Below are 15,529 nucleotides of genomic sequence, written 5' to 3' on the forward strand. Positions count from 1 at the left end.
TATTAAATCTACTACTTCCTTACATTTTAAGGCCCTCCACTACTGCGGCGAAGTATGGTGGGACCCTCTGCCGCCATGGGGAGGCGTGACAAGGTCCTCCTCCTTTGCAGATATATATCGGGATATTTAGCGGTGATATATCGCAATGTTGAAAACCAGGTATCGCCCCGCCCTAATCCCGCTGAGCTGCTGGGAGGAAGGCGGGTTGCCATCTTTCGAAGAGCGAAAAAGAGGAGCCCTTTGCCGACTCCTCCTTCCGGCAAGAAGAGGCCCGGGGGCCCCACGCGGCAGGCGGGGGCGGCGAGCGCGTTCCTGCTCCCGGTTGCGCGTGACGTGGTCTCGGGGCGGGCAGCGGGAGGAGCGAAGGAGGCGCCGCCGAAGCCGCCCGCCGCCCGCGCTCCTCTCTCTGCTGCCCGGCGGCGCCCCATCCAGGCGGTGAGTGCTCGGGGGTCCCGCAGAGGGGAGATGGGGAGGGGTCGCCCCCCGGCCCGGCCCGGCCCGCGGCTTCGGGCCCCGCAGGATCAGAGCATGGCGGGGGGGGGCGGTGAGACAGGACTCCCCCGGCCCGCGAGCTCCGTCTGTTTCGCCAGGCACATGGCGGCCCTGATGGGGGAACTGTCCAGCCTTGTGCGCGGAGAGATGCGCTGCCCTTTGGAAAAAGCTGCGGGAGAAGTTGAGTCGAGAGCAGAGGCCTTTTGCTGCTCAGGCCGGCCAAAGCGGCGCCCCCCCCCCCCCCGTCTTAGGCCGTTTGGCATCCCCGACCTGGGGCGCGCGGGGGGGGGGGCAGACACGACTGGGCTGCGCTTGAGCTGCTCCTAGACTCCAGGCTGTTGGTTTCTGCACTGGTGGGGATGCGAGGCGGGGGGGGGGGGGGGGAGGGAGAGGACCCTGGAACCTGGTACTCAGCCACCCACGGGTGTGGCTCCAGGCCCCCCTCCCCACCCCACGGGTGCCCCCAGCCTGGACACCTTCCCTCTCTCCTGTCTGGCCTTTGGCTTCCTGCTGAGCCCGCCAGCCTTGAGGAGAGTGGCTTGTGGGGCCAGGGGGGTGGCTTGGGCAGCTTTCAGGCCCTGCTCTCATCCTGGGGAGTCTTTTCTGGGCCTTGTCAATAAAGGATTGTCCAGCTTGAAGAAAAGGGTTTTTCTCGGGCTACACAAGTTGTGGGCTAGGAACCTGTGTGGCCTTATGTAGGCGACTTCCTCTCTCTTCCCCTGCAGTTGGGCAGGAACAGGGTGTGCTGCTGTGCAGCCTGAATGGGACATCCGCCTTCCTGTGTGAGAGCAAGAGGCTCAAGTCCCTTGTGGTGTGACAGCTGAAGGTGGTCACCAATGCGCCGAGGGAGCCAAGGTTGCGTGTGCGCATGACCCCGAGGCCACTGCATGCTCCTGTCTCCCCGCTAACTGATCAGCAGAGGGTGAGGAAAGTCACAGGACAATGGCCTGGGGCTAAAGGAGGAGCTGTGGCTGGAGCAAAGGTTCCTGTAACCCACCATGGCCAGCCAGGTGCCCCAGGGAGAAGCCCACCCAGAGGGCTGCCCCATCTGCTGGTCCCCCAGCACCTGCTCTTCCCAGGTAGGCTGCCTCTGACCCCTGAGGTTCCATGCAGCCATTGTGGGTGGCAGGTGTGGATAGACCTCTCCTTTTCAGAAGCCACCCAAGGCAGAGCCACCAACACATCAAGTGACAGGGAGTCTCTGTTAGGTAATTCTGTGTAGGGGCGCATGTTTCAAGGTCTAGGATACATTTTTAAGCAGGGTGCTGAGAGTTGTGAGGAGACCCCCATTCCCCTCCCAAAGCTACAATTTGCAGAGTACTGTATTTTTTTTGCTCTATAAGACTCACTTTTTCCCTCCTAAAAAGTAAGGGGAAATGTTTGTGCGTCTTATGGAGCGAATGCAGGCTGCACAGCTATCACAGAAGCCAGAACAACAAACGGGGTTGCTGCTTTCACTGCGTAGCGATCCCTCTTGCTGTTCTGGCCTCTGAGATTCAGAATATTTTTTTCCTTGTTTTCCTCCTCCAAAAACTAGGTGTGTCTTGTGGTCTGGTGCGTCTTATAGAGCGAAAAATACGGTAGTTTAACAGCCTCTCCCTCTTCATAGGGAATTTTAGATGGCAACATAGTGCTTTAAGTAGCGTTTTTGTAGTGGTATCCTAGTGCTTCAAATGTATGGCATGAAAGTGGCTCTCCTCTCTCTTGAACTTGCCATCCGTTTCTTAGGATGACTCCATAGTATTGTGAGAGGGAGATAAACTCTCTCTCTCTCTCTCTCCTCTGCTTCTTAAAACTATTTTCCATAACATACTGTATATGGGAGGATCTGATTTCATAGCCAGTATGCTTACAATTAACAATGTGCACTATGAGAATTTGAAGGAGAAAAACATTTTCCTTTTTATTCCGTATCTCCAAATGATTTTCATTGTTTGGGACAATCCCATTAAACAAGAGCAGGTTGAATCTTACTTCCCTCCAATGATTATTATTTTTTCAACTTAAGAGTCATGATCCTAGTCCTCATGGGTTCAGGGCTACCCAAGTGGCTGTGGTGGTGAAAATAAGTGCCTGACAGGCTGCTGTTGGTGAGGTGAGGGTGCTGGTGGGAGAAAATGGGGTACAGTATAGATAAGTGGAGAGGAAGCAAATCCTGTGCCAGGATTGTACTTTCCTGATGAAAGATGCCTGGGGCCTTCTCCTCTCCTCCTGTCTTCACATCACGCGCTCCCCCTCCCACTTTGCCATGATGCTGTTCCCCAGTTCTGTGGCTGCCTTGTTCCAGGCCATGCTCTTGGCCTAGCCAGCCAATACAGCTTACAGGGTCTCGGGTATCTGCCATTTCTGATGGAAACACTGTTTGCCCTGGTAGCTCCCAAAGCCTTCTGCTCCTTTTGTCTTTCAAAGAAGATGAGACTGTGACCTCAGCCCTACAGCGTGCAGGACACCCATCACTTTCGTTTTAATTGCTGCTCTGAAACTTGCATCCTTTGGGAAACAGCCCTGTGCAACCCAGAAGCTTCCTCGCAGGATTTTGACGGCTTGCTGTGCAAAAAGGGGTAGTGATGGGGGAGGAGCTGATGCTTTAGCTTCACGATGCTGCACTTCCTCTGCCTTGCGGATATGCTGTTTGGGCTTGGCTGGCCTCCAGAGGAAGCCTCTCTGAAGCTGAGTGTGCAGCGGCTGCCTTGCTGCTCTTCTGCAGGAGGCCATTTAGCAAAAGCGGTGTCTTGGATGGAGTGAGCTCCATGAGGCTTGTGGAGAGTGAGTGAGCAGCTGGCTGCCAGGGGGCTGTGGTGGGGCAAGCCACTTACACAGCAGACGTGCCCGGGGCCTCCCTGGCATCATCTCAAGCTGTTCCACGTTGTCACTTGTGTGCCCAGGTGAGCAGTCAGGTGATGCATTGCTGGGCTGGCACACTTGATAACAGCAGTTCAGCTTGCAACATTTCTATTGCTCTTTTGTGAGGCCAGGCGTCATGGAAATTCTAATAGCAAACTCAACACATCCATTTCCAACTGATGTAGATTTATATTGCCCCAACTCTCTTGATAATGGGGGATTTAAATTCAATTGAGCCTCTGTTTGCATTTCTGCAATTTGCTCTAGTGATTTCAAAGCCTGATTTTTGTTTGTTTGCCCCTGTCATAGATGGATATGGGCCTGAGGAGGTGGGGTGTCTTTGTATGCTGTGCTGCATTTTCCCAAACCTTCATAATCAGCAGTTGCACCAAATCCGAACTGTACCATCAATGAAACACTGTGAGCTTTGGAAAGCAACTCTTAGTTCACAAGGGATTTGGAATAACCACTGTACTGTGGGTGGATTAAATGCTGCTGCATCAGCATGTTATCTCCTGAGCTTGTGTGATTTTTGGTCATTTAGCAGTGGAAGAGACATGGGTTCCAGTGGAGACTCTTGGCTGCTGGACAGGAAGACTTCTTTGCCAAACAATAAGAAAAAAGGGAATGATCTGCACACAGCAAGCAGGACTTTCAGCTTGTGTATTTAATTTTTAAATAATGTAGCTTATTTGCAGGTGGATATTTTGAAACATGGGCACGCACTCATGAACACTTTCTGATGTCTCTTGGGAAGTCACTGATAGCCATGCGCCAGTGTTTTAATTGCCTGGGATAGTGATGGCCAATCTTGGTATTGTTCACCTGACCTGTTTTGTTGGGGGTTGGGACGCCTCCATAATGAAATCAGAGCAATCCATCAGTGAATGTTTCGTAAATATGGAGCATGTGTATTTGAGTTTGGATTTGATATCCCGCCTTTCACTCCCCTTCAGGAGTCTCAAAGCGGCTAACATTCTCCTTTCCCTTCCTCCCCCACAACAAACACTCTGTGAGGTGAGTGGGGCTGAGAGACTTCACAGAAGAGTGACTGGCCCAAGGTCACCCAGCAGCTGCATGTGGAGGAGCGGAGACGCGAACCCGGTTCACCAGATTATGAGACTACCGCTCCTAACCACTACACCACACTGGCTTGCAGATGTGCATCAACTTATGGCAAACCCAGACCAAGAGAGAGGTGCAATACTTGCAAGCGTGGACTCTCTCACACAGACTTACAAACAAAACCTGAAAATATTTTTGAGGAGGCCAGCAGGTGCCACATAAAATTGCTCTGGGGGCCAAACCCAGCGCCTTTCCTGGTCCACGTCTCCTGTTTCTATGTCAGATTGGGTTCATGCCCATCCTCTGGCAACTCCATCACCAGCAAAGTGCCACGATAGCTGGTTGTCCCAGTTCCACTGCAGCTGTGTTGGCATCCCTTCACCCTCATGCTTCCTCCTGGTGTTCCCTAATTTAGAGTCAAGGAGGGAAGCAGCAGGTATTGCTGCACTCTCTGTCTCTGTCTGGCAGTAGCAGGGATGGAGGCATCAAAGAAAGGGCTGCTCAACAGGTCATGGCGTAGCCTGCCCCATCCAAGGGTTGCAGCCCTGAAAATTAGCAGATACTGAGGGCTTCTCCACACTTACCTTTCCTCCACACTTTCCAGGCACAGCCCACGCTTTGAGGCTCCAGGTCTGAGTGTTCTTTTTTTGCCCCAGAGCTTTCCACATGAAAAACACAGAAATGGAGGAAATGGCAATCTTTGGAAAACTTGAATTGCTCTTTGTTGTGCTTCAGCTTCAGACAGTAGGTTTTTGAGGGGAAGGCTCCAAGGCAAAAGCGAGAGAGCACTGGGACACAAAACTTCAAAGTGCGGACCATGCAGGAAATGGTGAACTGAATGAGGAGCTCACCAGGTAGCCCAGAGATGGAGAAGACGTTGGCCCTCCATATGCTGTGAGACTTTTAACTCCCATCAGGCCCAGTCCACAGGGCCAGGGTAGAGGATGATGAGTGTGGTAGCCCCTCAAGATCTGGAGAGCCACAATTGCTCAGCCCATCTGTAGGCCAATTCCCATGGGGGTGTCCACAATGGGAGTTCATTGCCACCTGTTTTTTCCCTACCCTCTTTGGGGGTAGGTAACTCTCACTGTTTGGTTTCTGCTCTGTGAAGGAGGACACTTGGAATATGCTGGGTGGGAGGCTCTGGTGGGCTTGGATTAGACTCTTTAACTGTCCTCTCACTTTGTAAGCCAAGAGGCCTTAACTTGGACCTTGCGTGGCAAACACCTTGCCTGCATCATGGATGGTTCTCATGTGGGCAGAGAGCAATTTCTCATCAGCAGATGATCTGGGTTGCTGCCCACCTTCTACTGCTGTCAGTAGTTTGGACTGCCTTGCATGTTGTTGGATGGAGGGTGCTGCCTTGAAGCAGAAGGTTACAAACGCAGGGCAGCCTGGAACTCGGAGGGAAAGCTGTGCCCACAAAAAGTTCCAATCTTGATTTCCAGGCAGGGCTGGAAACGTCTCCCATCTGAAACACTGGAGCCCCGGCCTCTGTCCTTGTAGAGAATATGGAGCTAGGCAACTCCAGGGCACAATTGGTTATAAGGCAGTGGGGGCCTTTGGCCCTTTCCTGCTTGTGGCATCTCTGCCTTCCCTCAGCAATCCCAGAGTGCCTGGCCTCGTCTCATGGGTGGCAGAGCAAGTGGCATATTCCACCTTGGCAGGCTTGGTGGTGTGCAGAACACCTGCAATCGAAGACAAGCTTCCTGCTGTCGTTTCCCTCCCCACCATCTCACTCGCTCCTTCTGGGACAGGAGACTTTTTATTAAAGGGGAAAAGCCTTGCACCAATTTATTACTTCCAAAATGCCCTGGAGTTTAAGCCAGATAATGAAATGCCCTTCCGATCACAAAAACTCCCCAAGGCAGTCCACAACTGAGTGCATTTGCACTCAGCAGCATCTGTTGAATCATTGCTGATTTTATTTAAACCTTGCTGAAGAAGAAGCTGATGTTTGTTCTGCCATCCCTGGTGAGGCGCTTTGTAGGAGTGCATGGAGAACGTCCAAAGGGTCCTCTCCTATGAATATCTCTCTTGGCAGTGAGCTGCACGGCTCGGAATTTCCTTAGCAACAAGCACATGTGACGGTTCTAGAGTATCTCCATCCATTTGAACTACTTTTTGAAAAGTCTGTAAGGCCACAAGAACACGTGGCCACAAGAACATAACCCTTTACTACCTTGTTTGCAAGTAGGACACCAGGGTTTAAGCAGATAGATTTGGAGAATTGCTGGACTGCACAGTCAGCCCTTCTGCTCCTCCAGCTCTTGGTAAAGGAGCCTAGTTTACAAGTTGGGACGGATCTTGTGTTAATGTTCTCTCTTTCGGGGGGGGGGTGCAATTGCAGGAGAGATTCAGCAAGAGTGAGCTTATGCTTTCCCGCTTTCCCTAGTCTGCATCTTCTCCCAAGGAACATGCCCACCTGCCATTCTCCCCAGCCAAGCTCCGTGATCAGAACCAAGGCCCGCTTGCAGGGCATGAGGGACTCAGAAACAGCAATTATGGGGGAGAATTGGTGGCAGGATGTAAGGTGACACACCTCTCCCTTTCTACCCTCTGAGTCTCCCCTGAGTTGGGAACATAGCTCAGGGGCAAAAGTTCCCAGGTTCATTTGGTTAGTAGCTTTAAGACTGCAGCCTCAGTTTATTTTTGTTTCTCTCTGTGTGTAACCAAGAAAGTGAAGTTGAATCACTCATGAGTGTGCATCAACTAAACACGTGAACTATCCCCTTAGAAAAGCATTGTGATCTGAGTTTCTGGGCGGAAATGAAATGCATAGTAAATAAGTTGACATGTCTTTTGCTTTTTAACTTTTCTTAAGTTTCTTCCAGTGGTGGTGCAGTGCTGAACACTGCTCCCTGTGTAGCATTTGATCAGTGATGGCTGTTGCAAATACACAAGTCCTGTTTGATATTGCGGCCATATATGTATACGTGTGTTTAGGTGTAAGTGAGTGCGTGAACTCACCCCAAATAATGCCTTAGGTCCAAACTAGGTTCCGTGTCAAATGTTTCTTTGCAGAATGCAGGTTTAAATCGCTCCCCTGACACTGCTGTTTGTATTGGGAAGAAAGCTCCCATGGGCACCAATTTTGTGTTTTTATATTTTAAACCACCCTGTGATCCTCGGATGAAGGGCAGTATAGAAATAACAACAACAACACCCCAGTCGCATCTCCAGTTAAAGGGAGGAGCAAGGAAGCAGCAAGTGATGGGGAATTGGGAGTAGGGGATACAGGGGGACACAACAGAAGGTGTGCAAAGATGTGTTTATGAAACCTTTGGGCAACTCCCCCCCCCCCCCCCCGATCTTCCAGATGGCTCCCACCACTTTCCACCTGTGCCCTTTGTGCTCTTCTATGCGTTGTGGTTCTTGCCATCTTTGTCTGCGGAGCCTGTGCAGGTACCTTGTGAGCGAGGCTGTTAGCCAAAGCTTCCCTCCTTCTGAGCTAAACACATGCTCATTTGCTGTAGCATTGGGACGCCCTCCTGTGCTTCAGAGAGAGTTTGTTATCATCAAGATGCTGATGCTGCCTTGATGATTGCCAGACAGGCCATCAGGGTGCGAGTCTGGCCTTCGCCAAAATGGTGTCCTCCAGACACTTACTAGTTGGTTCAATGTACCTTTACGAAATTAATATTAAACCTCTGTTGAGCATTCGGCTTTTGATTATTTTATTTTTATTTATTAAATTTGTGTACACCCCATACCCTTAGATCTCAGGGTGATTCACAACATAAAATGACAATAAAAAACCCACTTTTGATGATATTCCACATGTATTCCCAACATTTAGCAAAACAAACAACACCAAATGTAGCTGCTTTGTGCTATTCTAAACACAATGGCTAAGTGGATGAGAGCAGATTTCTCTGAGATTGCAAAGAGGAAGTTTCTTCTTTGAACTGCTGACAGGCCTTCCCCCCCCTTAAGTCATATTATACATATTTGTGCGTGTGCGAATCTATAAATAAGAGGAGGGAAGGCTGCTCACGGCTGAAGCCCTTTAAGGGATGTTTATGTCCCCTGCTTTGCTTCACTTTGTACAACATGGCTGCCCCAGGTTGCCATGGTGACAGGCTTATTCTGTGGGCTGCGGATTTGAAGGGTCCCTTTTTTAAGATGGGGACAAGTCAGTGCCTGCTGACACCACACTTTAACCTGGGGTAGCTTCCACCAAAAACATTTAGATTGCCTTGGGCAATTTGGAGTGAATCTGTAGTTGTAAAGAAGCCCCAATGATGAGCCATTTAGACAATAGTTATTTGCCTCTCGTTCTAACTCAAGTGGAAATTTTATGTGTTTTTTTAAAAATTGCCTCTTGTAGGATAAATACACTTTTTGCTACATTTTCCACACATTGCTACTCCTTGGCTGGCCGTCTAGCATGTGGTAACATTGCCAAGCGACCGAGGGCATCATGGAAAATCTGGCCTTCAGAATGACCTCTAGCGAGATGAGGGCTCTTATCATGTGTCCTTCTTCCAGCTTGGGATGGAAATGATCACATAAACAGCAGCAGGGTATTTATGTCTGTTCAACTGGATGCATAATTTTGTGGAACTGGGATGTGGAACCTCTGTAGCTCTCAGGATGTTGGGAGCTGCAGTCCTGCAACCTCTGACGTCCTCCATCCCTGAATTACAGTGTTAAGCTATGGATAAATGGTTCAACAACACAGCTGCTTGTTTGCACACCGAGCGCTCGGTTAGGTGTTGCAGATGCAACCCGCTTTTGTGTGGGCTTGTCTTGGCGTGGGTGGGTGGAGGAGCCCAGCTGACCGCTGCTGAGAAACAGCACCCATGCTGCCGAGAAGGGGAATCTCTTGCTCCTTGTGGCTCCAAGGCCCCCCCCCCCCCGCCTCCCTGCTCAGCATCTGACTGACCTTGTCCTTCTTCCCTCCCTCCCTCCCCACCACAGAGAATCTCTCACCCGCCTGGGTGTTTTTGGAGAGCAAGGAGCAGCTAGCAAGCCAGCCAGCCAGCCAGCCAGCCAGCCAGCCACAAAAATGAACTTCTCAGACCGAGGTGAGCGCCTGGCTGCCGTAATGGATGTGCTGCCATGTGCTGGCAGTGGGCGCATGAATCCTTGATGGCTCTGCCGGCGTGTTCCCCCTGTTCTACCCCCCATTTTGTGAGATTAATATTTGATCATGCTCAAAAGCTACCAGAAGCCATTTGGAGCCGGCTTGGTTATTGGCATGGAGGCCCTGCGGAGCATTGAGAGGGAGGCTGCTGTGCAGGGGGTGCGGGGGGGGGGGGGGACTGTGAGCCAGAGGGTCTGGCTGGGCAGAGGTATTTGAGTGGGGGTCCCACTTTCTCACGGAGGAGGCTCTAGTCTTGGCTCAGACGGGGGCTCCAGGAGTGGTTCCTTCCAAGAGTTCAAGGGGTCTATCGGCAGTCAGCCTTGGGGGAGTGTTAGAACTGGATGAAGAGAAGGTCCAGAAGGTTCAAAGTGGTTGAGCACCTGCTTTGCATGCAAAACGTCCCAGGTTCAATTCTGGCATCTTCTGGTAGTACTGGAGGAAAATGCTCTTCTGAAAATTTGGATGGCCATTGCCAGTCAGTGTAGACAAAACTAAAGTAGATGGACCGCTACTAAGCAGTTTGGCTCCCTTGTTCTCCCCATAAAGGAATAGAATGCAATGAAAATATTAAGCTAAATGCCCAAAGAACAAGTATCCATCCCTGTCTTGAATGGTTGGCTTCTGTCCTTTCCAGGGAGTCTGTGGCTTGGTCTTCCATCCTCCGAATGCTGAAAGTGGGGAGAGCACCTCCGGATCCTGGGCCCATGTGGATGGGGAGAGGATGCGGGTGACCATGAGGCGGGTTCTTATGGGGGTGGGCTTTGCCATTGCCCTGGTGGTCTCTGCCCACCTGGGCCAACAGATGCTGCAATGCCAGCACATACTGGGCCAAGGCGCCAACCGGGGACTGATGCGCCCGGAGAACGAGGAGCTGGTGATGTTGGACTCCAACCGGGTGGAATACCGTTACAGCAAGGAGATGCCTCTGATCTTCATCGGTGGCGTCCCCCGGAGCGGGACTACACTGATGCGTGCCATGCTGGATGCTCACCCGGAAGTACGCTGTGGGGAGGAGACGCGCATCATCCCACGTGTGCTAGCCATGCGCCAAGCCTGGTCCAAATCTGGCCGGGAGAAGATGCGCTTGGACGAGGCTGGGGTGACTGACCAAGTCTTGGATGCTGCCATGCAGGCCTTCATCCTGGAGGTGATTGCCAAGCACGGAGAGCCAGCCAGGTACCTCTGCAACAAAGACCCCTTCACGCTCAAGTCCTCCCTGTACCTCTCCCGCATCTTCCCAAACTCCAAGTTTCTCCTGATGGTGCGTGACGGCCGGGCTTCCGTCCACTCCATGATCACCAGGAAAGTCACCATTGCCGGCTTTGACCTCCGCAGCTACCGGGACTGCTTGATCAAGTGGAACAAAGCCATTGAGGTGATGCACTCCCAGTGCTTGGAGATTGGGCTTTCGCGATGCCTCCCCATCTACTATGAGCAGCTTGTCCTGCATCCCCAAAAAACGATGCAGGCCATCATGGAATTTCTGGACATCGCCTGGAGCGATGCTGTCCTGCACCACGAGGAGCTGATTGGGAAGCCAGGTGGAGTCTCCCTTTCCAAGTGAGTGTCTGTGCTGCAGCCTCGCTGCAGTGCTTGAGATGTGTGCATTCCTAGCACACTGGCCGTCATCTCTGGAATTGTCATGCCTTAGTTCATACGCAATATGGGATAGGGTGCAGCTGAGTCTTAAGAGCATCTCCTTGGGTGCAGAAGATCCTAGGTTCCGTCTCTGCTGATGGCATCTCCAGAGAGGGCAGAGAAAGTCCCCCATGTGGAACCCTGGAGAGCCACCGCCAGCCAGCAGAGACAGCACTGAGTTAGATTTTGCAAGGGATCATTAAAACGTGATTGGCGGGCTCTCCTGTCCATTGAGAATCTGGCATGGGAGGGACGAAGAGCTCCACCTGTCTTCCAGGTGGGGCCCAGGGAAGCTGCTTTGCTACAGCTGCAGGAGGGGGCTGCAAATTTAGCTCTGGAGACTAGCAAGGAAAGTCATAGGGGAAACTCATTTCTTAAAACTCGCACACAAGGAGCTGTGGGAGGCAAAGTCCCCCTCAAAGCCTCCCTGTATTGACTTGCTTAATTTATATCCTACTTTTCCTCCAGCCCTGCTGCTTTTCTAGCTTCATAGCTGTTTCCCCTCCCTCCAGGCTCAGTGTGGAGTTTCTGATCTGACCTCCTTGTCTGTTGCTAAACTCACACAAGTGCTTAATTCACCTGGCCATTGTTAGTGTTTTCCTGGGTGCTTCCCTGCCTGGGACAGCCTCTTGCTTTGTAGAGCTGGGCTTCCTTGCAAACTACCTTTAAACTTATATAGCTGTGGGGATTGAGAGCCTTGTTGTAACAAGGGCACGTGGTTCAGCTGTGGACCAGAGACAGTGGTGATGACAGGAGGGTTCGGATAGTTAAGCACCTCCTATGAATGCAAGCTTGTTAAAATTAGGTAAAGGTAAAGGGACCCCTGACTGTTAGGTCCAGTCACGTACGACTCTGGGGTTCCAGCGCTCATTTCGCTTTATTGGCTGAGGGAGCTGGCGTACAGCTTCCGGGTCATGTGGCCAGCATGACTAAGCCGCTTCTGGTGAACCAGAGCAGCGCACGGAAACACCGTTTACCTTCCCGCCAGAGCGGTACCTATTTATCTACTTGCACTTTGACGTGCTTTCGAACTGCTAGGTTGGCAGGAGCTGGGACAGAGCAACGGGAGCTCACCCTGTCGCGGGGCTTCGAACCGCCAACCTTCTGATCGGCAAGCCTTAGGCTCTGTCCCACAGTGCCACCCTCGTCCTGGTTTGTTAAAATTAGCTCTTGCCTAAACCTATGCTAAAAACTTTTAAATTGAAGCGATGAACTGCATTTAAAGCTTAAACTGAGCACTAGGCTTAAACTTCTGTTTGTACACTGAATTTTGTCCTGGCTCAATTGCTGTGGCCTTCTACGGTCATTTAGCAATGGCTACAGTAAAGAGAAGCCAATTAAGGGCCTCACAGCGAAAACTAGGGACTGTGGAAGGTTGAAGAAATCAAGAGAGAACGTGAGCAGGTGCCACCCCTTGCCTCTCTGCTCTAGCCGGTTCTTACTGTTTTCTTGCTATTGTGCAGGATTGAGCGATCCACGGACCAGGTGATCAAGCCAGTGAACACAGAGGCCTTGACGAAGTGGCTGGGACACATCCCGGCAGATGTGCTGCAGGACATGGCTCAGATTGCTCCCATGCTGGCCAGGCTGGGCTATGACCCCTATGCAAATCCACCCAACTATGGGAATCCAGACCCTCTGGTGATCAACAACACACACAGGGTGAGTGCCACTAAGCCTGTCATCCTTCAGGTGACGGTAGCTGGGTTGTGTGGTTTCCACCAGATCTATGCCATGTGATAAAAGATCCTGTAGCAGATCAACTTGTCTGGCTTTTAGCATTACTAAAGTTTGTGTTTATGGTGCAGCAGTTCAGTGACAATGCATTCTGCTCGAGAACGTGATTTTTTTTTTAAAAAAAGAGCATGAAGCCTTCATTGTTCAAGGAAAGGGAAACAACTAGTACAATATCAAGAAAGGCAGCAAAAGTTCTTACTCTCCTCAGGACTGTAAGTTAATGTACTGGTGAAGATTTGTGATCAGATCTCCTGTTTAAATAAATAAGTAATTATGCAGTTGCTGCGGCAGGGAAAGGTTTTCTGAATGTGATCAGAGCAGCTACGCTGATCTGATTCATACCCCAGAAGGATCCAAAGAGCCCCTGCAGTGGTAAAAACACATGCCAGTACTTTCAGAGACAGTCTAGATCAGGGAAAGGGTTAATCCCCATGGCTACCAAGAATGGAGCACTCTCCCCCCCCCCCCACCCCATGAAAGTACATTAAAGAGTTGTAGGGTGTGGGGTTTAAGCTCCCTGCAATACAAGCTGATCTGGTAGCCTTGATATTTTAAACATTCCAGTTGTGTTAAGTTGGGCAGAATTGGGAAGTGCTTGTCTCTCATTCCTAGCATCCTAGTGGCTGAAGGACCCCCATTTCTCAAAGCTAGAAGATACACATATTGTTCTCTATCTGAGCTCTTCTGTGTTCCTCTGAGCAGCCAAAGGTGTCTTCCTAGAGGTCAAGAAGAGCCTCTTCCCACTTTCCCCATTTCTCCAGTTCACTTCCTTTCCATTCTGTGATTTGCAGCCTTTATTGTCCTAATTGCAGTCAGTCATTGCATTGCATAATATTGACTAGAATCCAGAATGGGCCAGCATTATTGAGGATAGCCAGCTTCCCAACTGCACAGAGATATTCTGCAGGAGTAATCACTCATGCCGTGGCCAAAGAGCAGCATTCAGAGTGGAGGTGGACTCCGTGAGAGTTGAATGTGAAATCAGAGGTGTGGAAATATTAGGCAGGCAGGGGCCTCACCTGACCTTTTGCTCTTTGCACAGGTTCTTAATGGGGATTTTAAAACGCCTGCCAATCTGAAAGGACACCTCCAGGTGAGTTCCCCTTTCCCAGTCACCTTTCTTCATCTCTTCCGCTCTATTCTCTGTTGCCTCTATGCTTGTCCCCCCCCTCAAGACCCAGGAATGTTTTGGACCCTCCCTCCCAGGCCAGCTACTGAAGAGAAACTGCAAATGTCCTCTTTCCCCCTTGCCTTGATCTCGAGGTTCTGCACTTTGGAACTGAATTGCAGCCATGTTTAGAAGATCATCTGGGACTCTGAAATGTTCTTCCCATGGAGATTCCCCCTTCATTCTCTTCTAATTACACATATTTGTAAACAGAAAAGAAAAAAAAGCTCCATCATGGTGAAATGTATAATTCTACACATTTTTAGGCAGCTTTGACTTTTTCTAATTGAGATATCAATTCTGCAGCACATGATATATAGAGGGTTGATTTAATATTTTGGCAGACTAACTTTGCTCCTCCTTGGCCAAGTTTAGAAAGGCAGAGTTCCCAGTGTAAAAAGAGCACAAATAATATGCTATTTTTTCTGTCTTGTGTCTTTTTGCAGGGTGCACAAAATACTACTGCTTTTCACTGACAAAGCTAGTGATTTCCAGGTACGTATTTGAGAAGGTGAGCAGATCTTCTTGCCAGGGTAGTAGAACTTATTTCTCTCAATTCTCAGCTTCTCTAAGTTTATAAAAATTAGGAGTGGGGGGATATGTCTGAAAGCTTTGCCTTGTAATCCTAAACTTATATATTTTGGGTGGCAGCACTGGCATTAATATAATAAATATAAATAGATTGGCATCGAGTTCCAGGAGTAACTTTTTCTGCCTTCCTCTTTGCCTCCTTTAGATGCAAATTGCTTCCCGTTGCTCTGAGGAGGAGAAAATTTGCAACCAGCAACAGTGGAGCTCCCTTATCCAAGCATATTGCTTGCTGCTGATATTGCCAAATCAAGTGCTCTCTGTGAAACACTTTTTGTGTGTGTATGTATGTGTGTGTGTGTGCATTTATTTGCCAGGTTTGGACAATTCTGACTCCCTTGTTTGAATACTCCCTGTGGTAAAAGGGTGAAATCTGTGGAAATAAAAGAGAACCACAAAGTATATTGGAGAAGATTTTATAGTGGTCTACTGGGGACCTTTTAAATGTGTCTTGTAATTTTTGTTCTCTAATTTGCAGACCTCAGATAGCTCCATTAATATAACCTCGTTACAGCGCTTTTGTCTTATAGGCAACAATCCCAAATTTGCCTCCTTTTAATTATCTCATTTGTAATTTACAAAAATAAAATAGATTTATTTATTAATTCTTTAATAAATATATGAGGCTGTCTCCTTCACATGTTGCCTTCCTTTATTTCACCTGAGCTAAGAATGGTTCAGATACAGTATTCAAGTGCTGTAACCACAAAGCCACTCTTTACATAGAAGATTGTTCCTGTTGTCATCATATTGAAATTAACCCCCCCCCATGTTTGTAGAAAAGAGAAAATGTGTGACTGTCTCTGTAGGCACAAGTGCGGCACAGAACTGAATGATAGGCAGGGACATTTCCTGCTTGGCAGGGGGTTGGACTTGATGGCCCTTGTGGTCTCTTCCAACTCTATGAT

At 49.8% G+C, this 15,529-nt stretch overlaps 1 protein-coding gene across 1 annotated transcript; it reads left to right on the top strand.

The window, feature by feature from the left end:
- The first annotated feature begins 214 nt into the window (after positions 1-214).
- Positions 215-15,259, top strand: TPST2 (tyrosylprotein sulfotransferase 2). The gene is made up of 6 exons (XM_079957791.1): positions 215-435; positions 10,125-11,050; positions 12,592-12,790; positions 13,908-13,958; positions 14,480-14,528; positions 14,770-15,259. Exons 2-5 carry the CDS (start codon positions 10,212-10,214, stop codon positions 14,507-14,509), a joined length of 1,119 nt encoding a protein of 372 aa, XP_079813917.1. The 5' UTR covers positions 215-435; positions 10,125-10,211; the 3' UTR covers positions 14,510-14,528; positions 14,770-15,259.
- The last annotated feature ends 270 nt before the right edge of the window (positions 15,260-15,529 follow it).

Source organism: Podarcis cretensis (assembly GCF_951804945.1).
Source record: "Podarcis cretensis genome assembly, chromosome: 16".
Classification (NCBI taxonomy): Eukaryota; Metazoa; Chordata; class Lepidosauria; order Squamata; family Lacertidae; genus Podarcis; species Podarcis cretensis.

Excerpts from the sequence above, each read along its gene's own strand:
- TPST2 (XM_079957791.1), top strand. The coding sequence starts at position 10,212 with ATGCGGGTGACCATGAGGCGGGTTCTTATGGGGGTGGGCTTTGCCATT. Across the intron at positions 11,051-12,591 it reads GGTGGAGTCTCCCTTTCCAA|GATTGAGCGATCCACGGACC; the intron begins GTGAGTGTCTGT and ends GCTATTGTGCAG. Across the intron at positions 12,791-13,907 it reads TGATCAACAACACACACAGG|GTTCTTAATGGGGATTTTAA; the intron begins GTGAGTGCCACT and ends CTCTTTGCACAG.